Here is a 20,956-nt window from a genome sequence, read left to right as displayed (position 1 = left end):
TGTGGGGGGGGTCAAGCTAGCAGGGCCTGAGACAATGTCCAGGCAGGACTGTAGGGTCCCTTAGGGATCCAGGGACTTGGCCAAGTGAAGGGAGGTCGGTGGGGAGAGCATGTGGGTGCAGGCTGGGATGATACCCACACCAACAGGAATGGCAACGTTCTAAGGCAAGATGTAGGCCAAGTCTGACCCTGTACCTATTTGCGTAAATAAAGTTTTACTGGAACTCAGTCAATGCCTATTCACTATGTATCATCTGTGGCTGTTTGCAGGACACAAAAGCAGCGAAAGAACTGTGATGGACTGGCCTGCAAAGTAAAAAAGGTCTATTGTCTTACCCTTTACAGAAAATCTGCTGACTCCTGTTCTAATTGTTTTATAAACACAAAGTGTGAATTTTCACAGGTAAGGACTATACTCCTACTTTATAGTAAGCAAAGCAAAATGCAGAGAAGAAACTTTTTTTTTTGTACCGGGGATTGAACTCGGGTCCTTGCGCTTGCAAGGCAGGCCACTGAACCACTGAGCTAAATCCCCAGCCCCTAAGAAACTTGTTTTAAAGCCACACAGCCAGCCTGTAAGTGGCTAAGCTGAGGTTTGCACATGGCTGACTCCTAAGATTTTAACCTTTTATGGCCTCTGTGGTGCCTATCTTGGGCAGAGAGGAGGACAGTTTCCCTGCTGTGCACACACACACGGCTAGAACCTTCTGACCGATTCCAACATTTTCCAGGGCACTCGGTTGTTACTCTCCATACATGTGAGGACCCAAGGTAGGTAGGTGTATGTTTGTAACTATTACTGCTATAGGCCATGCCCCCATTACTTAGGGTGCCACCAAGGAAAGGGGGCTCTAGGAGCTTCACCTGCACCCAGCAGGGTGTGAATGGCTGACAAACGCATAACTGAGACCCAGCTGGACTGTGTTCACCCCAAAACCCGCCTCTCCAAAACACCCCAAAAGAAGAGCTTTTGCAACCTAGCTGCCGTAGGTTTCCCTGAGCTCCGGCGTGATGCTTATTATGGTTTAGATCAAAAATGTCCCCCAAAAGTCTCACACTTTTGGGGACTAGTCAGAAGAGGTGGGTCACTGGGGGCATGACTTAGAAGGGTGTATTCTTGTCCCTGGCTCCTCTGTGCACTTGCTGGTCACTGTGACATAAGTTAGCAGCTTTCCTCACCAGGCCCTTCCCCCTGCCATTTCTGCCTTGAAGCCAGCCTATTATACATGGACTGAACCCTCTGAAATTGTGAGCCAAAATAAACTTCTCCTTTAAGTTGTGGGTGTGAGATTTTGCCCTAGAGACAGGAAAGCTCACCAATACTCAGTATTGCTTGATCACGGTTTGAGCATGTTTACAGGGTTCATATGCTAGAGCCTTGGTCTCCAAGTGGCAGCACTGAGGTGGTGGACCCTTTAAAAGGTGGGACCTAATACGAGTTGGTCAGGTTATTGGAACACTGCCTCAGAAGCGATGGATGTAATTCTTGTGGGACCCTTGTTAGTTCTTGCAAGTGGGCTGCTATAAGAAGAGCAAGGCAAGACCTTATCTCTGGCTTCCCATCCCACTGTGATTTCTCCCACCAGCACACTCTCCTGCCAGGATGACATCTGCTTTGAGGTCCCTCTATAGCAGAATTAATGCTACCTCAAGTCCTTGAACAACAATACTGCAAGCTAAATAAACCTCTTTTCCTTATCAGCCTCAGGTATTTTACTATAGTAACTGAAAAAGGACTAATATACTTCAGACTTATGAGGTCAACTGCAGTTCTGGGTTAGTGGTTGTGACATCACTGTGGAAAGGGGAATAAAGCCATAGATCCTTCCCCTAAGAGATCACAGAAAGGCAGGGAGCAGAAGACAAATGCCATTCCATTCCCTACTACTCTCTCACAAGACAAAAGGGTAATAGGCTGAGCACAAGAAGGTACCAGCAAGTGCCTGACTGTAACAGACTGGAAGACAAGCACAGGGTGCCCAGTGCAGGCTGCAGTGAAGAGGGCTGTCTAGAGACCCTTTCCTGGGAATGCCATTCCCAGCCCTCACCAAGGCCCTCCCTATACACACCCTGGAAACCTCAAGCAGCTTCAGCCTCCTTGGACAGCCGACCTTGGGATCCTTGAAATCTAGGATTCTCTCACCGTGACCCTCTTCATTCCACCCCACCCTTCCCACCCCACCCCCATGCAGACCAGAAAACACTGCTATTTAAGGAGCCATCTGAGGACTCAGCAGACGCAGCAGCCGTTTTTTTTTTCCTCTTGTCATGCTGGTTGCCTAGCAACATAGCCAATGCACTTGCTGCACAGAGACCAAGAGAAGGAAATGACCTAAATCACGCCATGGAACTCATTGGTTCTTCCTGCAGGATGAAAGGCCAGGTGTATCTGTATCTGCCCAGCCTTACCTTCTGGTAGGCACAGAACCTGAATTCCCACTTTGGGCTCCTGGCAAAGTCAAGCTCTGGCCATTTTTCTGAGAGCTGCCTGGGCACAAGCTAACTAACTTGGCATGCAGGACTCCTGGGGTTGGGGGTGTGGAGAGTGGTTTCCAGAATATCTCCTGCTGCGCCAAGTGCACAGGTAGTGGAGCCCAGTGCCTCCAGCCCTGAGGAGCCTCACACAGGAAGAAGTTAGTGGACCCAACTAGCTGCCTGTAAACTAGTTCCTTACCCTGCTGGCTTATGAAGAAGCCGGAATAGGCAGCCACTTCCCTGGGTACTTGGAGGGTGCTAGGCTGTCTCTAGACCTCTCTGGGCCAAGCTGCTTCTCTGTAAGAGGTGGAAGAGCCTTTCTCTCCCAGACAACCATAACATCTTTTCCTGAGCCTGGAGGCCTCCAGAAGCACCCTTAAAAATTATAGCTAATTTTCACGTGCAGTGTACTTTTATGAGGAAGGGTCTCCAGCTATCTTCAGCTCCTCCAAGAGTCCAGGACCCACAGAAGGCTGTAAACCACTGCCCTGGCCCCAGGTCTCTCCTGGTTCATGGTATTAGATGAAAGATGCCTTCTGTTTGCTGGAGGCAGGAAGATGCCCCACTGCTATGAACTGTGCACCAGGCTCTACGTAAGCTCCACACCCACCATCCTCCTCGCCTATCCCTATCACTCCCCAGCCCAGCTCATCTATCCAGCTCCTCCACCTCTGCTCAGGCAGCCCCGCTGCCTAGTGTGCTGCTCCCTGTACTGGCCTCTACCCATCCACATCCCACGGAGCCTCCTAATCTCAGAGTGCTTGGGCCTCTCCTGTCAGTATTCTGAATTCTTCCTAATCCTTGACAAGACCCACCTGAGCACACAGCCAACAGATCATGCTGACTCTGAGGCGCTCTGATGGTGGCCCGTATGATGGGCGGAGGACAGGAGAGACAAATGCCCAGCAGAAAGGGATGGGAAGTCTCCTCCGATCCTCAGTGGTGTCCCCTGCCTCTCCCTGCATATCAGGCCCTGGCCAGCCCCACTGCAGAGGCCCAGAGCAGGCTGGCAACATTCCACTCATGGAGGCGGCACTGGCACACTGTGAGGGCCCTCCTCAGAGATGGCTGTGGGGCCAGAAATGGAACAGGGCACAGATGGGCTGGGGGCGAGGGATTCCCTCAGCCCCATGAAAGGGCTCTGGGTATTTACAGCTCTTGGAGCCATCTGCAAGCTCCTGCCACCTTATTTCCTGTGTTTGGAGCATCCTCGGCCCCAACGCCCTCAGCACTCAGCTCTGGAAAGGTTTTCCTTTCATGTCACTGTTTAAAATAGAGGCTTATGTAAGCATAGTCTGATCTGAGGGAAAATCAGGGGTGCTGTCACAGGGGCTGGATGAATGGAAAGTGAATGCTGCCCCTGGCTCTGGGCAGCCCACCCTCCAGCCGTGGCTTCAAACCTTGGCCACATCCACCCGGCAGGTCTTCCTCCACACTCTCCTGTGAGTCCTGCTGCTATACTCCCCGATTCCCTTCTCCTCAAGGCAAGTGTCTAATTCACAGGTAGGCACTTTCTTGTTGCTGCACTTGGGGACAGAGAAGCCCCCAACACACCCCATGCATGCAGCAGTACCATAAGTTCACAACAGAAGCACCTGTATGCAACACACTCAGAGAAAGGCATCTAGACTCAAACCCACACCCAGGCAAACTTGTAACACACACGTGTATGAGAGAGTCATATAGGGTGTTCCTTTCATGTCTCTAGTCCTCTGCACCCACTCTCCTGGACAGAAGTTTTGGATTACCCTCTGCCCTCTGCCTGCTCAGGAAGGGAGGAGAAGGCGGAATCTCAGCACCATGGGTCTTACCTTCCCACAAGCCACCATGGAGAGGGCCACTTGGTACCAAAGGTGAAATTCTCCAAACGCAAACTTCATGGCTCGTTCCAGGCACTGGGGGGGCAGAGACAGTCAGTATCTTCTCTCCGCCCAGCCATCTTATCCCCTTCCAGGTAACCGCTATCCAAGTTACTGTCCTCAGGAGGCAGAGGAGGTCTGCACTTGGTTCCTGTGGATACCCAGGGGTAACCCAGTCCCTACGACTGGCACGCTGGGTGACCCTGTGAAATGTCTCCCCATCTAGTCCTTGGTTCCCACTTCCATGACATGGATGACTTCATGGGGCAAGAGTAAAGAGCAAATGAAATAAGATTTGTGAAAGTGCTTTCAAAATATATACATCCAGTAAAAACAATAGCTAACATTTATTATTCCCATCCATGACAGGGTCACAGCCTTGAGACAGGGTCACCAGTTACTCCCACTTCACTGACGAGGAAGCTGAGCTTGGTAGGACTTGCCAAGGTCACAGGGCCAGGAAAAGGCCAAACACCAAAGTGACAAGTGAGGAAGGGACAAATGATAGTTCCTGTTGAATACCTTTACTCCTCACCTGACCCTGGGCCATACCTCGGAGAGCATGACGTACTGGCCCCTTCTGCCCAGTGTGATGCTCAGGAGGTCATAGATGGCCGCAGCATTCCGCAAGCTGACACTCCGGTCTTCCTCCTGCTCTGGTGCCCGGCTCAGCACCACGTCCCGAGTTGCCTGTAGGTAGAACATGGTTTGATAAAGAGTGGGGACAGAAGAGAAGCAGGTGCCCGTCACTGAAGGACCCCACCTATCATCTTGCACTGCTGCCCCAGGTCAGGCAGGTGGCCGTACTCCCAGAAACAGGTCTTCCAAAGACAGAAGCCTAGCACCCTTGGCCTAGGCGGGCAAGGGAATATCTTGAGTGCTCGACATGCTGGAATCCAATTTGCGATTTGGCAAAATTTCAAAGCTACAGAAACACTGTAAGAATATTGCTACAACTGTACACCTTTCATGGAGATGTGTCAACTGTTGACATTTAACATCTTTGCTTTGCTTCTACTGTATAGTAATAATTACTTTTATTCTTTGTAGCAGTTTAGTTTTTCCCGCTCCAAGATGCAATTGGGATCATGCCTGCACGTGGGGGGCCGTGTCCTCCTTGGTCTCCTTTCATGTGGAACAAGCCCTCAGCCTCTCTTTCATGCCACTGGCCTTGGTGAGGAGTACAGGCCAGCTGTTTTCTGGAATGTTACTCGTGTCAGCAGTCCCCCACAATCACAGCAAGAGTGTCAGTATAGGGAGTCACGGGGCTGGCGGCTCCACTGCTCACTCACGGGAAGGGAGTGCGACTCTCGCTCTCCAGTCTCACCTGCTGCCCCTTCCCATCAGCGGAGTCTGGCCCTGACCTATACTTGGCTCCTGACCATGCAATCGTCTCTCTCCACAGCAAGTTTCCCCAACTCAAGGACTTGGTTCCTGGCGTCCAGCACTGTGTACTTCAGCACCTCCTGGAGTCACCAGATGGCTGCTCAGGAGGGGAGGAGAGGGGTGTATTTGTGATGAGTCGCAAGTCTGGGCAATGCAGAGGGAGCTCCTATCGTCGGGCCTGAACACTCCCCAGGGACGGGATCCCTCCTCTTCTGTGGTCTGTGGCATGTGTTGCACCTCCTGCCCACCCCACACTCCAAAGGCAGAAGAGACTGAGGGCAGAGGGGGCTAGGAGACAGGGCATAGAGGGAATATGTGGACAGCTGCCCCAGCTGTGGGGGACAAAGCCCAGACTGTGGAAGCTCTGGGGTCTGAAATGGGCCCCCATACTCTGAGGGCTGCATCTGGGCTGACGTAGAGCTGAGATCTGGCCAGAGGCTCCCAGCATAGGAGCTCTCTCTCCCCTCTTACCTCTGTCCAGCATTGCTCTCCCTCTGTGACCCTCATCTGCTTTGCCACACGTATCTTCCAAACTAAGGACCCAACTTCCTGACAGCAAATGAGCGGCTGGACCTGAGAGCCAGGCTTCCCTGTCAGAGCCACAGGATCCTCCAGCCACCCATGGGTCTCACAGCCTCATCCTGCAGTGCTGCCCTCCCTTCTCCAGTTGGGTTGGGGAGACAGAAAGCCCACAGCCTATAGACTGTAAGTGGAACTAGGGGTGCAGAGCTAAAGTGTGTCCCCCTAGGGGCCTCTGGAAGCCAACAAGTCTCCCAGCTCCAAGGAGGTAACTCACTCCTGGGTCCATTTCAGGCAGGGAAGAAGCTGGAGGCTGCTCAGACAGCTCCCCTCCAGCTACACAGGGGAGGGTTGCCCACCCACTCATGGACACAGGTGAGCTAAGACAGATGCCTAGCAGAAGGTCCTGGGGATGCAGGGAAGCTCCAGGAAGGCAGAGCACTGGGGCCAGCCTGGTAGACAGGAGCTCCAAAGGGTGAAGGGAGAGAGGGTAGCGAGGAAACCACCCACACATGTAGGATAAGGAAAGAGAAAAATTCGGAGGAGAGCTTGATCGGCTGTTTCCCTGAGCCAAGCAGGAACACAGCCCATGCTCCGTCCCCAGGAGTGAACCTCCCCACTTCTCCACCTCCAGCAACCTAGGCTCTGGACACCCAGGGAGGGCCCATGGAGCAGTTGAGGATGGTGAACATGGGAAACAGGGACCGGCACTCAAGGAGACCCAGGGAGGGAGCTAAAGGATGCCTATTTGCAGGCAACCTGACCTAGAATTTCAGTGGCAGAAGTCAGGACGGAAGGGCAGAGCCAGGTGGTCTACAAGGTCCAGCTTTTAATGGGGCAGGGTTGGGAACGCTGGGTGGGATCTGCTCCTGTGCTATCAGCTGTGTCTAGTGGACAGACAGTAAGTAGTAAATTGTCACCACTGCCTTAGGGGTAAAGTTTCACTTCTTTCCATGACTGCTCACCTGTTAGGCTCCTATCTGCTGCTCCCTATTGCCACCAAGGCCTGAAATTTAGTCACGCTGGGTTCAATGTCAGCCTGGACATCTTCTCATCAGCACACACCCAGGCCCTCTATATCCAAGACTGCTTCATCCACTCTTGTAACATGGCCCCATCATCTGTAGATCCCAAAACCCTACCACACCCTATTGCTGAGAACTTTACTAATCCATCTTTGTAGAGTAAGTGACACCCCAGAGAGGAAGACCAGGCCAGTGTGGAAACCCCTCTTCACCTCCATCCACCCTAGACCTGGGCCTTAAGAGGACAGGCCTCTAGAGGTGCTTTGGGGGAGAGGGAGGGGTAGATTTTCAGAGCTGGGATTTAATTAGGTCAGAAGAATGGGAATGGAAGACAGGACTGCAGGTGCAAATCCTCCTCCTGGTGACCAGCCCCCAACAGACAGACAGCAAGGAAGGTCCCTGCTTGTTCTTGAGGGTCCTCAGTTCTTATGCAAAGCAGCACCTGTGTCAACTGGGACCCCCCCACCCCCAGCCAGAAGCAGGGTTGTACACAGAGGTTATTATGGCTTTGGGGCAAGACCTCCTTGAAACACTTGAGGTGGTTGCTAGGCATTGCCTGTGTAACCATGGTAGCAGGGTAGGACAGGACAGAGTAGGGCAGAAAGAAGTCCTGGGGACTGGTGGTTGAGCCGCACAGGAGCAGGAATTAGTATGCTGCTCAGGGGCCAGAGCAGGCTTCAGAGCGAGGGTCTCAGACATTGAGGGGCTCCTACTCCTCAGCATATCCAGGCAGGCCTCTCCCTCTCTCCCCTTACTGCTCCCAGGCCACACGGCATCCCCAGGCTCCCAGCACAGCAGCTTCTGGGCTCAGCCACACACTTTCTCTTCCACCTTTACAGGGTTCTCAGACTCCTGCTTTCACTAGGAAAGCCTCCAGATCAACTGCAGTAATGTGTGAATGCACCTGGCACCTCAAGGTAATATGCTGCTAATGAACAGCCTCCTCATTTTCCTCCTCCTTCACAGGCTACTCACAGAATACCCTCCCTGGTTTTCTCCCTGCCTCTCCTGCCTAGCATTTTACTGCCATGACCTCCATGCCCAACCTCAAGCTCTCTCCCTCTAGGGACCCATTTACATTTTTTTGTACCAGGAATCAAACTCAGGACCTGGCGCTTGTGAGTCAGGCAGCTGCACCACTGAGCTAAATCCCCGGCCCTCTAAGGATCCATTTAACCCCAGGCAGGACTGAGGTCACTTTCCGCACTCCCAGCCTTTGTCCCTCTGGCATTCTGCAGGGACATTCTGCAACCTCTCCTAGGCTAAAGAGCTTTCACTGTCAAGCTTCTGTGGTTCAGAGGAGAAGCCAAGAAACAATATTCCCCCACACCTCGTCACCCAACAGCTCAGTACTGCCAGCAATGTGACCGGCATTGTAAAATGGGAACTTTAGAAGTTAGGTTATTCTTTTCCCCTTTAGAGACAAGTGGCATTCCTGGGCATGGCCACAACTCCCTCCTCTTAGCTGAAATGATAAGCAGGTGCTGGCTCCCAGAGGTTGGTGTTAAGAGCGATGACAGTCTGGGATGCCGACTGTCTCACTGTGTTCCCCTTTCCCACGTTCCTTGATATGAAAGACCTTTCTACACCTGGACAGGGTAAGATGGTGATCTGAGGCAAATGAGGCTCCTCTATCTCCTCAGAGCTAGCTTGGAATAAAGCACCTTTCCCTTTCACCAAAACAATGGCCTCCTTTGATTTGGTCAGTGGTGAACAAAAGATCCTAAGAGGCTAGCAGCAGCAGGGCCCACTCTGCTCTATGGACAAGTACCCATGAGGCACACCCGGGAATCTGTACCTCCCCGCCAGGCGGGGCTGCTGAAAGCCAAGGCAGGTGTGCGCTGTGCAGCTTCCTTCTGGGAACTGAGTTCTCTCATGCCCATCATCCTATCCCACTCAAGCAGACCCCTGGATGAGGACACTGAGCCCCAGAAGGTGGACAGGGTCCCAGAGAGCCGAGGCTGAGCTGACAGCCAGCACCCCACCTGTTGCTCGCCTGGGCTCCAGCTGCCTCCTGGGGCCTTGCCCCACCCCTCCCAACTTGGCAAGACACAAGTCTAGTCCCCACCCTCTGCTGGCTGCAGGGCTCAGATGGCGACGATCTTCACCTCTGCCCAGGCCTGTTGTTACTCTTATCCAACCCTGGACTAGCAGGGCTACACCCCAAAAGGAGGAAAGGGGGCACTTTCTAAGTGGCATCACGTCATTCTCATAATCTGGTGTTCTGTCATCCCATTTTGAAGATGGGAAGACTGAGCAAGGCACAGGTATGTAAGGCTGACCCATGAACACAGAAAGAGGGTTGAGGCCCAAATTTGAACTGAAGCATTTTGACATCAACCTGACTTCTTGCTTCTCTCCAAGTAGCTCTGGGAAGTGTTCAATAGCCTCACCCTCACCATCAGAAGCCCGGCGTTAGCTCTTCTTAACAAACAACCAAAGCAAAACCCAGGCAAGGCTTCCCTAACCAGTCCTTGGGTGCTGCTTCTCTGCAAAGAACATGCTCCTCAGGCAATGCATCCAAGGCCCTGTTCAGCCCTGTCTCAGAGACAGCCTCTCCCTCTGCCAGGCAGTGAGCCTCTAGGCCTGCTGCCTACAACCCAATAATCAGCCCGGAAAGAAGCCTCCCACAGCATCTGTGCCCAGAGCCTCCCTCCCCGGAAGATGACGCTGTTATGTTCTGCTCCTACGGTTGGCCCCCACTGGCACACATAATTGCCAATGGCTCTGGAGCTGAGTCCACAGAGCCAAGAAATCACATGCTCTGCGATGTATTGCATCTACCCAGCACCCCAGGCACAGTCCTCCTGCCAGCTGGTGACACAGGCTGTCCTATGTCCACTGAACCAAGACTCCGAGCTGGTGGCACTGTTAGCCTGTGTGTCACCTTCATAGTCTTTGGAAGAGCAAGGCTTTGTGTTAAAGTAAACCAGGAGCTGAAAGATGGAATGATCTGTCTCATCTGCTGAGTCCCAAATGAAAGAAAACTCCAAAAGACTCTTTAAAAAATAAAATAGCAGGGCTGGGGATTTAGCTCAGTGGCACCATGCCTGCCTTGCAACCACAAGGTCCTGAGTTCAATCCCTGGTACCAAAATAAATAAATACATACAAACAAACATGCTGGCGATGGTGGTACATGCCTATAATCCCGGTACTATGGAAGCTGAGACAGGAGGACTGCAAGTTTGAGCCTAGACTGGGCAGTTTAACTTATTGAGACCCTGTCTCAAAAAAAAAAAAAAAAAAAAAAAAGGGATAGCTGGGGATTTAGCTCAGTGGCACTGCACCTGACTCGCATGCACAAGGTCCTGAGTTCAATCCCTGATATATTAAAAAAAATTTAAAAAAGGAAAGGGCTGGGGTGTAGGTCAGTGCAAAGGGCCTGGGTTCAATTCCCAGTATAACAAAAATAAATCAAATCAAATCAACCAAAAAAACTGAATGGTAACCTCAAACTCCCAATCAGATAAGAACCTAAATGTTTCGCTGGGCGTGGTGGCGCACACCTGTAATCCCAGCACTAGGAAGGCTGAGGCAGGAGGATCGCTGTGAGTTTGAGACCAATTTGTGAGTTTCAGTTCAGTCTCAACTACATAGTGAGACCCTGTCTCAAAAAAGAAAACAAACAAACAAACAACCCAGAACCTAAATGTTTTGAAAATTACTGAGTCAGGCTGGGGATTTAGCTCAGCGGGTGGCCTGCCTTGCAAGCGCAAGGACCTGAGTTCAGTCCCTGGAACCAAAATAAATAAATAAATAAATAAATAAATAAATAAAATACCAAGAAATAACTGAAAAAAAAATGACTGAGTCAGGATCAAGTATTTTTCAGGAGTAAAACACATATGTAACAACCAAAATGTATGAAGCATCTTTGTGTTCATTTTCTTACTTAATCTGCCCAAACTTGTGGGAGAGAGCCTTCTTAGCCCCATTTTACAAATGAGGAAAACCAAGACTCAGGGAGGTGAGGAAATTGACCGGGCCACATGACTTGTGAATGAAAAATTTAAGATTGAAGTATTCAGATGCCCAGCACTGGCATGGCACAGTTAGTCTGTCAACCCGCAGGATCCCACCACCCACCCACCTCCACGCCTCCCCTCCAAGCCTCTGCATCCTTCACAGGAGCCCAACACCAGCAGCAATTTCTTTCTCTGATGAATGAAAACAAGGGCCCAAGGATTCAGTTTGCTTTAGCATATTGTTTAAGCTTGGGATTAGAATTCTGGAAATGACAAAGATTCCTATATGTCCTGTCTCCCCAGCTGTCAGAAAATCAGGCTGACTTGATATATAGTACATTTAAAAAGTAGAATTTGCATTTGAGTTCTGCAGGTTGTGGTAATTCCTTCTGATCTGGAGACCAGGATTTCTTCCATGTTCCTGGGAACTGGGAGCATATTGGGGACAAAGACTGTTCAACACTGTGTCTGCAATGCTGAGCATGAACCAGCATGGTATAGCTGTTGGGACAAGATCGGGTGGACGAATGGCGGGAAGGTGGATGGACAGATGGATGGATTGATGGTGGGTAGGGAGATGGACAAGTGGGTGGGTGGATGGATGGATGCACAGATGAATGAGTGGATGGACAGATGGATGGATGGACTGATGGTGGGTAGGGAGATGGACAAGTGGGTGGGTGGATGGATGGATGCACAGATGAATGAGTGGATGGACAGATGGATGGATGGACTGATGGTGGGTAGGGAGATGGACAAGGGGGTGGGTGGATGGATGGATGCACAGATGAATGAGGGGATGGACAGATGGATGGATGGACTGATGGTGGGTAGGGAGATGGACAAGGGGGTGGGTGGATGGATGGATGCACAGATGAATGAGGGGATGGACAGATGGATGGATGGACTGATGGTGGGTAGGGAGATGGACAAGGGGGTGGGTGGATGGATGGATGCACAGATGAATGAGGGGATGGACAGATGGATGGATGGACTGATGGTGGGTAGGGAGATGGACAAGGGGGTGGGTGGATGGATGGATGCACAGATGAATGAGGGGATGGACAGATGGATGGATGGACTGATGGTGGGTAGGGAGATGGACAAGGGGGTGGGTGGATGGATGGATGCACAGATGAATGAGGGGATGGACAGATGGATGGATGGACTGATGGTGGGTAGGGAGATGGACAAGGGGGTGGGTGGATGGATGGATGCACAGATGAATGAGGGGATGGACAGATGGATGGATGGACTGATGGTGGGTAGGGAGATGGACAAGGGGGTGGGTGGATGGATGGATGCACAGATGAATGAGGGGATGGACAGATGGATGGATGGACTGATGGTGGGTAGGGAGATGGACAAGGGGGTGGGTGGATGGATGGATGCACAGATGAATGAGGGGATGGACAGATGGATGGATGGACTGATGGTGGGTAGGGAGATGGACAAGGGGGTGGGTGGATGGATGGATGCACAGATGAATGAGGGGATGGACAGATGGATGGATGGACTGATGGTGGGTAGGGAGATGGACAAGGGGGTGGGTGGATGGATGGATGCACAGATGAATGAGGGGATGGACAGATGGATGGATGGACTGATGGTGGGTAGGGAGATGGACAAGGGGGTGGGTGGATGGATGGATGCACAGATGAATGAGGGGATGGACAGATGGATGGATGGACTGATGGTGGGTAGGGAGATGGACAAGGGGGTGGGTGGATGGATGGATGCACAGATGAATGAGGGGATGGACAGATGGATGGATGGACTGATGGTGGGTAGGGAGATGGACAAGGGGGTGGGTGGATGGATGGATGCACAGATGAATGAGGGGATGGACAGATGGATGGATGGACTGATGGTGGGTAGGGAGATGGACAAGGGGGTGGGTGGATGGATGGATGCACAGATGAATGAGGGGATGGACAGATGGATGGATGGACTGATGGTGGGTAGGGAGATGGACAAGGGGGTGGGTGGATGGATGGATGCACAGATGAATGAGGGGATGGACAGATGGATGGATGGACTGATGGTGGGTAGGGAGATGGACAAGGGGGTGGGTGGATGGATGGATGCACAGATGAATGAGGGGATGGACAGATGGATGGATGGACTGATGGTGGGTAGGGAGATGGACAAGGGGGTGGGTGGATGGATGGATGCACAGATGAATGAGGGGATGGACAGATGGATGGATGGACTGATGGTGGGTAGGGAGATGGACAAGTGGGTGGGTGGATGGATGGATGCACAGATGAATGAGTGGATGGACAGATGGATGGATGAACTGATGGTGGGTAGGGAGATGGACAAGTGGGTGGGTGGATGGATGGATGCACAGATGAATGAGTGGATGGACTGATGGATGGATTGATGGATTTTAAAATTCTCTTTTAGACAGACTCAAAACTAAGTCCAAAACATAAATCTTCAATCAATTTCCAGATCCTTTGCATTCCTATGGAGGTATTTGTAATTTTTATTTATCGCTTAAAAGATAAGGGCTCCCGTATTCATTCTGATCACACAGTGTGTAACAAAAACCATATTCACGGCACTAGCCCCACACCCAGACCCCACACGGCTATTTCTGAGCTCCAAACCACAAAATGGGAAGCCTGCAAACACCCTCTGCAGGAGCAGCTGCTTGGGATATCCGGGAGGTGAGGGCCATAGTGATTATGGGTTGCCTCGCAGAAGTCACTTTTACTGCAGCACAAGGAATTCTGCAGGTATCAGGAGAATCCAAGCAGTGGTTGAGGCTGCTCACTGCTGTTCTACAGGCTTCTCAAGCCCTTCACCTGTGGCCAAACCCAGCCAGCATCCAAGAGAGATGAGGAAACTCTCCCAGGGACATGGTGGCCAGACAGAGGGGGTGTGGAGTGTTGGGGTTCAGTGGACAGGTGAGAGCAGGAGCAGGAATGGGGGGACTGGCCCCGTGGAACCCACATCCTAGTTCTCTGGCTGATCAAGAGTGACTAAAGGGATGGAGATGTAGAAGATGAAGGAATCTGGGAGCTGCAGAGGCCAAATTTAGACTGGAAGCCAAAAGGCTAAGTAAAGCTAAGTCTATGTCCCTCCCCAAATTCCTTAGGCTTCCATATGTCTGACAGACTGTGGGCAGTCAAAAAGCAACAAGCCAGTCAATGGCTGGGGGTGCCTACTCCTGACGACCATGTAGTGCTGTGCAGTCCTTCTGCTCTGATGCTGCAGTGATACCCCAGGACCCCCACCTCTACCCCAGGTGCCTGGGGGGCAGGCTGGCCTGACACAATCCCTACTACAAAGCGAGAAGAGCTGCTTGAAGGGAAGGCACATATCCAAGAACATTCCCCTGGCTCCAAGAATGGGCCACATCTCTGTAATAGGCTGTCCTCCACTTTGAGATTAGGGGCAACTGGAAGTACTAGGGGTGAGGTGGGGGTGGGGATAACAGTGTGGGAAAGGCCCTTGAATTCTGGTCTCATTCTCCATCAAACAGGGACCACAGAAAATGGCTCAAGGAGACTGAGTGCAGCCTCAACTCCTACTGAGGAGAAAAACAATAGCCATTTGGTCCTCAAAATTAACTCTTTGGACATTTTATAGATGAGAAAATAGAGGATCAGAGCAGGGAGTGAGCCACAGAATCCTGATATCTTGAAATCCAGGAGCTTGGATTCCATGTCTATGCTTTGGGAGTCCATGACGGGAGATGGGTATGGTTAGAATGTAACCACAAGGCTTATCAGCACATGACCTTGACCAAGACAGGTACTTATCCTGGCCCTTACTTTTCTCATTTTTAAGATGGAAACATAATGAACAAGGGCATGGTGGTGCAAGGTAATCCTAGCACTCCAGAGACTGTGGCAGGAGGACTGACAAGAGCTCAAGGCCAGCCCGAGCTATATAGCAAGACCCTGTCTCAAAGAAATAATAACAAAAAAGATAGGAATATATTGATATTAAATGACCTTCACTGGTTGTAGGCCATAAACAATTAAAAACTGGTAATTTCATATGGCTCAACATAATGCCCACCTATGTGAAGTAGTCACCTTGGTCCCTGGCAGAGACGGGGCCTCAGAAATGGTGCTGCTTTCACCAATTGCCATCCCCTATGAATTACACAGTAACCCACAGCATAGGAAGGTCACGCCAATGTCATCTCATGTCCAGCTGGCACTTTAACTCCAAACACCCAAGTCCTGAAACAGGGAACCTCAGATCCGAAATGGACCAGCCTGGTTAGGGGTACAGTCTCTCCACTCCATGACCAAGCATCCTTCCTCCTGTCTACCGCTGGGAGACCTGTGGAGTCAGAGGCAATGTTTCCACCAAAGTTCCCTAAACAAGCTCTGACATCAACCAGATGTTCAAAGCCACCATCACAGATGACCACAGCCACCATCCCAGCTGTCCAAAGAACACTCATTTCCAGTTGTTCAGGGATCCAGCTCATGGATTTTGGTTCTTTTTTTCTTTGGCACTGGGGATCGAAATTGGGTCCTTGTGCTTATGAGGCAGGCAGCAGAACCACTGAGCTAAAATCCCCGGCCTGGATTTTGGTTTCTCAACCTCCACTCCTCAGATACACTGACTTAGAAGATCTATCTCAACTTGGTGACCCCAGCTCACCACCTCTGTGCACCCCTCAGTAGACTGGGACCCAGCCCTGGAGATGGATCTCTGTGCTTGGCTTCTCCGGTCTCTGCTGCTCCCTTTTCCCACCTTCCTCGGAGGTGTCCAGTCCATCCTTTATCTCTCCACTTCCTGGATGACCCAGCCACACTGTACTCCCCTTAAGAGGGCCTCCCAGGCACTCCAGCACGAGGACACCATCTCCTGGCATTGCGACCACTGTGCGTACATGTGCACCCTCACACGTGCCTTTGTTTTCCTCCCCTGGCCAAGGCATGGGAAATGGGTCCTGGGACAAAGTCTACAGAGAACTTCACTGTGTGCTTTGTCTAGCACACCTTATCCTCACCTCTGCTTCGTGCACCCAGTGTGCATATGCATGCACACGCTTACGCACGAACAGTGCCCTGGATACTGGGATTGGATTGTTATTATCAGTGCCACCTCCCTCACTAGAATGTAGGCTCCACAAGGACAGCAGCACCAGGACCAAGGCAGATAATAATTGTTACACAAATGTATGAATTCCATTCACACCTCTGTGAGTTACTTTCATCTTTGTTTCTTTGGTTTTGAAACAGGGTCTGCTATGTAGCCCAGGCTGGCCTTAAATTCACAGTGACTCTCATGCCTCAGCCTCCCAAGTGCTCAGATTATAGGGGTGCATCACCACCTGGGGCTGTCATCTCACAGGAGGAAACCAAGGCTCAAGGAGACTGAGTGAGTTGCTGCTGGTCCTTAGCTAATGGGGTCAGAGCTGAAACTTGAACCCTGGCCTTCTGCTTCCAAAGCACATGCTCCTTCCACTCCCACCTGCTGCTCTCTCGATCTGCCTGATGCAGACATCCCTTGTGACAATCACCTTTTGCAATCCCAGAAGAGAGGACCATGCACTCAGGCCCGGCCCATTTGAAGGCAGAGCCCAGGTCTCCCAGTGCAGCCCATGCAGCCAAACCTAGGCCCAATGAGCCAGACTCACCCTCTGTACGGGCAAGCAGAACCAATAAGCTCCAGAGCTGGGGGCCTCCCTAGAAGCAGAGTTTGCCCAGGACACGGAGCCTGTGCCTAAGCCCCAGCCCCTCCCCACAGGTAACCCAGGCTTACCATGGACTCACTGATGAGCAGCAGCAGGAGGGCCTCCTCGATGTTATCCTTTGGGCAATAGAGGCTGAAAGGCAAATGCAGCCAGGCTCCAGGCCACTTGCAGCAACAGCACCTCTGACCACTGTGCAGCCCTTCTGCCCTGAGTCAACACCAGCCTGGTAAGGTGACCCACTCCTGCATAATTCATGGGCACTGACATCACATGCAGCTCCTTAGCAGGCCCTAGAATTATGGTCTGAAAGGCCACAGATGGCCCTGGGGAAGAAGTAACCCTTCCTGCCCAGAAGCACTGCCTGATGCTGCAGGGCGAGGTGCAAGAGAATGTGAAATAGGCTCTTAGGCTCTGCCAGCTGGCCATGGACCCCACCTATGATTGTAGGCACAAACAAGAAAGGGAGACCACCAAATAATGGTGCCTTACTGGATGGAGTCTCCCTCAGGCCCACAGGAGTCCTTCCTTCCCTGGTCTCTGAGTGTCTGACCAGCTCAGAGGGAGTGCAGGCAGAAACCAGGAGCCACACACAGCATGACAGTGATGTGGTGCAGCAGGGCAAGTGGAACTCACTTGTCCCCTTCATAGAGGTGAGGCTTGCGCAGGGCCTGCATGACGAAGGCGCTGTCCTCCTTGCTCATGAACTCGGGCAGAGGGTGGGACAAGGGGCTCCAGTAGCATTCCTCACTCAGCGAGTGCAGCAGAACTCCTGCCAGGTGCTTGGCAGCCATCTGCAAGAGGGAGGAACTCAGCCCCAAGCACACCTAGAGGGCCTTCACCCAGCCTCCCCTTGAGTGTGCAGCCCCAGGAGGCTTCCTTGATGCCACTCTAGAGGCGTCCCCACGCAGAGGTGCCCCAGCCCTGCCCTTTGGCTTGGATGGCTCTTCCGCATCTCTTCTGCTTCTCCTGTTCTAGACAAGAGGTGCTGACCTCCTCCTGACACCAGGGAGCCTCCCCCACACACCCCCGCGTGCCCTTCAGGCCCTTACAGAAGTGGAAAGCAATTGGCCATAGGCACAGGCAGCTTTCTCTACAAAATGCCTGGTGGAGATGCTGACAGCTGACCGGAAATTCTAGCATGAATGGCAGTTGTGACTGTGATTTTGGATGAATTAAGGCCTATGAAGGCGGGTGTGAGTTAGGGCAAGAAAACAGAGTTCACAATATTGATTAGGATCATAAATCTGAGATTGAGCAATACCACCTCACCAAGACCAATTTTGCTATTAGAGAGATGGCAGAGGTGGGGGTTGGGGGGCACTGAGGAGCTAACTCAGGCCCTATGCTTGCTAGACAAGCACTGCATCACTGAGTCACACCTCCAGAGTGGTGGTAGATTTTAGCTCTGCTCTAAGGGTAGGTGTTTCCCACAGTGGAGTGGCAAGAAGGATGCCGAGGGTGCATCCCATGCTTAGCAGGGAAGAATGCTGAGGTTGATTACCAACGTCTGCCGCAAGCAGGAGGGTAAGCACTGCCTACAACACACTGCCACCCCTGGCTCGGGAGCTGCCTGCCATGACTTCTGTTGTCTCCCACAGAAACTGGCCCCTGAATAAACCAGGCACAGCCAGCAGCCACATTACCACTTTGAAGTTCTGTGTCGCTTTGGTCTCCACGGTCCTTAGAACTTCACGAAGCTCCCTCATGGCCTTCACAATGTTCCTGGAGGGAGGGCAGCAGAGGTGGGGTGATTATTAGCACAGCTGCCACCAAGACACCCTCAAGCCTGCAGAGCCTGTGTACTGGCGTCTTCTTTGTATGCCTTCAGTCATGAGGAGAAAGGCCTCTGTGTTAACCCAAAGGTTCTGACGTCAACAAATGAGGAGGAGGGAGATCCTTCTCTCCAGAAGCCCCCAGCAACTCAGGCTTCCAGTTCACCATGTCGAGAACACCGAGACTGATTCTGTAAACTGGCGCCACCCTGGCCCAAGGGGCTTGGGCTGGGCCAGGCTCCGACTTCAGTCAGCTGCAGTCCCACACTGTCACTTGCTTCATCCAGCCCAAGCTAGAATCCACCCTCCCTGCCAGTTGTTCTCACCCCCGCTCCCCAGACTGGCCCAGTGACCATGCCAGCCAGACCAGCTTCCTCCCATTTTCCTCTGCACCTTAACAATTTTCAGGGTTGTTACAGTGTGACCCATAGTAAGAAATACATCTCACAATGAACCCATTGCTCTTCACACATGCTTCTCTTACACATGAAACTAAGTTTTCTTGACACAATACCTATCTCCATCATGTGTAGGCAACTCTTGATACTTCTTAGTTTACTTCTCCCTTACTCTACTTTTGAAGAATACTCGCTGCAGCCCACAAAATCTATCTTGTAACCCACTAGTGAATTGTAGCCAAAGTTTAAAAAATGGCTCCCACTGCCTCTGGAGGTGTCTAACTGAGAGAGGCCAGTGCCTTCTGGGTCCCAGGGCTGAGTGAATCTGGGGTAAGCCTGCCCCTCACTGCCCCCATCTCCACACCCACTACTCAGGCAAATGCTGAACTGAATGACCAGTTCCTGGTGTCAAGTGCTGGCATCAATTCTCCGGTGCCTTCAAAAGCCTTTCCCCATCATCCTTTGAAACCAGTTCTCACATCCCATCCTCCAGGAAGCCATCCAGACCCTCCAGGCCTGCTTGTTAATTCCTTTTCTGAAGTAACTACCATACCTCGAGGGCAGGGTTCACACCTTACGTGTTCCACCACAGCTCCCACTGAGGTGGACAGTCCTGTTCATCTGCTTAGGGAGCTCCCTGGATGGCACCACACAAGGGAAAGCACAGGCTGCCAGGCCAGCACGTGGAGAAGAGGAAAGATAACAGGGTGACCAGCCAAAGTGGCACCAGGAGAGATGCAGGAGAGCCCTCCTCAATACTCTCAGGGTCCTAGGGCTTGGGGGCCTGGGCGCCACACAAGGACAAGTTCACAGATCAAGTCTTTTGCCTTTAGGGAAGCTCTGGCTCAGACTAGACTAAAAATGTGCCAATGACTAATATTACAGAAGCAGACCCCTGTTTGTAGGGCTGAGAATGGAGACCAAGATCCCTGGGTAGGGTCAGGGTCATGAGCTTCCCTAGCCAGCCCGGTGCTTTGCAGAACTTGCAGAACAGGCAGCTCTGAGAGATAATGCAGGCCCAGGTACTAACAGCCATGTGGCCCAGGGTGGCAGGTTTACCTGTTTCCTCCTCTGCAGAATGAGGACTCCAATTAGCTCAGTGTCTCCCAGACTTCAGTTGTCTGCATACACTGCTCAATTTTATCACTAGTTGTATGGGGATTACTAGTATTATTACTTTCATAATTCTTGTATTTATATCTTCTTTCTACTTCAGTAGATTTCTCACTAGAAATCGTGGGTTTCTTGTGCTGATTTTTTGCCAACAAATATTAAATATAGAAGTATTTTTTAAAATGTTTGTGGCTGGACATAGTGGCATGAGCTTGTAATCTCAGCTACTGAGGAGGCGGAGGCAGGAGAATTCCAAGTTTGAGGCCAGCCTGGGCAATATAGCAAGAACCTGTCTCAAAATAAAGACAGACAAACGGGATGTAGATCCAGTGGCAGAGTTCTTGCCTAGAATGCACAACGCCCTAGGTCCCATCCCCAATACTACCTCCACCAAAAACACAAGTTGGTATGTGTATCACTAGAGGTTCAGAATTTCTCTAGAGCCTCTAAGAAAATGGTTTAGACCAGAAGTTCTTAAATTAGAGTCCTTGAATTAGCAGCCTCAGAATCCTAGGAATTTGTTGGAAATACAGAACTGCTGAATCAGAAATTGAGGTACAGCCCAGCAATCTGGGATTTATTGAGCCTCTGGGGGGTTCCAATGGACACTCAAGTTTAAGAACTGCTGGTTTAGATGATCCAAAGTGTCCTTTCGTTCTTATCTAAGAAGCCAGGTTTTATAAAGGACAATCAGGCAGGGAAACCCCAGCTCTGCAGTCAGATCCTAAATCTATCTCTTGGGAGCATGAGGTGGTCTGAGTTCAGGTCTACA

The 20,956-nt window shown here is 51.5% G+C and overlaps 1 protein-coding gene across 1 annotated transcript in view; it reads right to left on the bottom strand.

Moving 5' to 3' along the window:
* The window catches only part of Ttc7a (tetratricopeptide repeat domain 7A), a 104,358-nt gene that overhangs the window by 53,988 nt on the left and 29,414 nt on the right, over nt 1-20,956 (bottom strand). Inside the window, exons 5-9 of the mRNA XM_010615787.3 lie at nt 18,545-18,623; nt 17,535-17,692; nt 16,970-17,033; nt 4,886-5,023; nt 4,286-4,369 (exon numbers count right to left, since the gene is read on the bottom strand). Coding sequence (XP_010614089.1) covers nt 4,286-4,369; nt 4,886-5,023; nt 16,970-17,033; nt 17,535-17,692; nt 18,545-18,623 — 523 coding nt within the window. The remainder of the gene's footprint in view (nt 1-4,285; nt 4,370-4,885; nt 5,024-16,969; nt 17,034-17,534; nt 17,693-18,544; nt 18,624-20,956) is intronic.

This window comes from Fukomys damarensis, unplaced genomic scaffold, assembly GCF_012274545.1.
Source record: "Fukomys damarensis isolate Sample0158 unplaced genomic scaffold, DMR_v1.0_HiC HiC_scaffold_2, whole genome shotgun sequence".
Taxonomy (NCBI): Eukaryota; Metazoa; Chordata; class Mammalia; order Rodentia; family Bathyergidae; genus Fukomys; species Fukomys damarensis.
The sequence above is the reverse complement of the archived record's forward strand: the minus strand, read 5'-3'. Positions and strand labels throughout refer to the sequence as shown.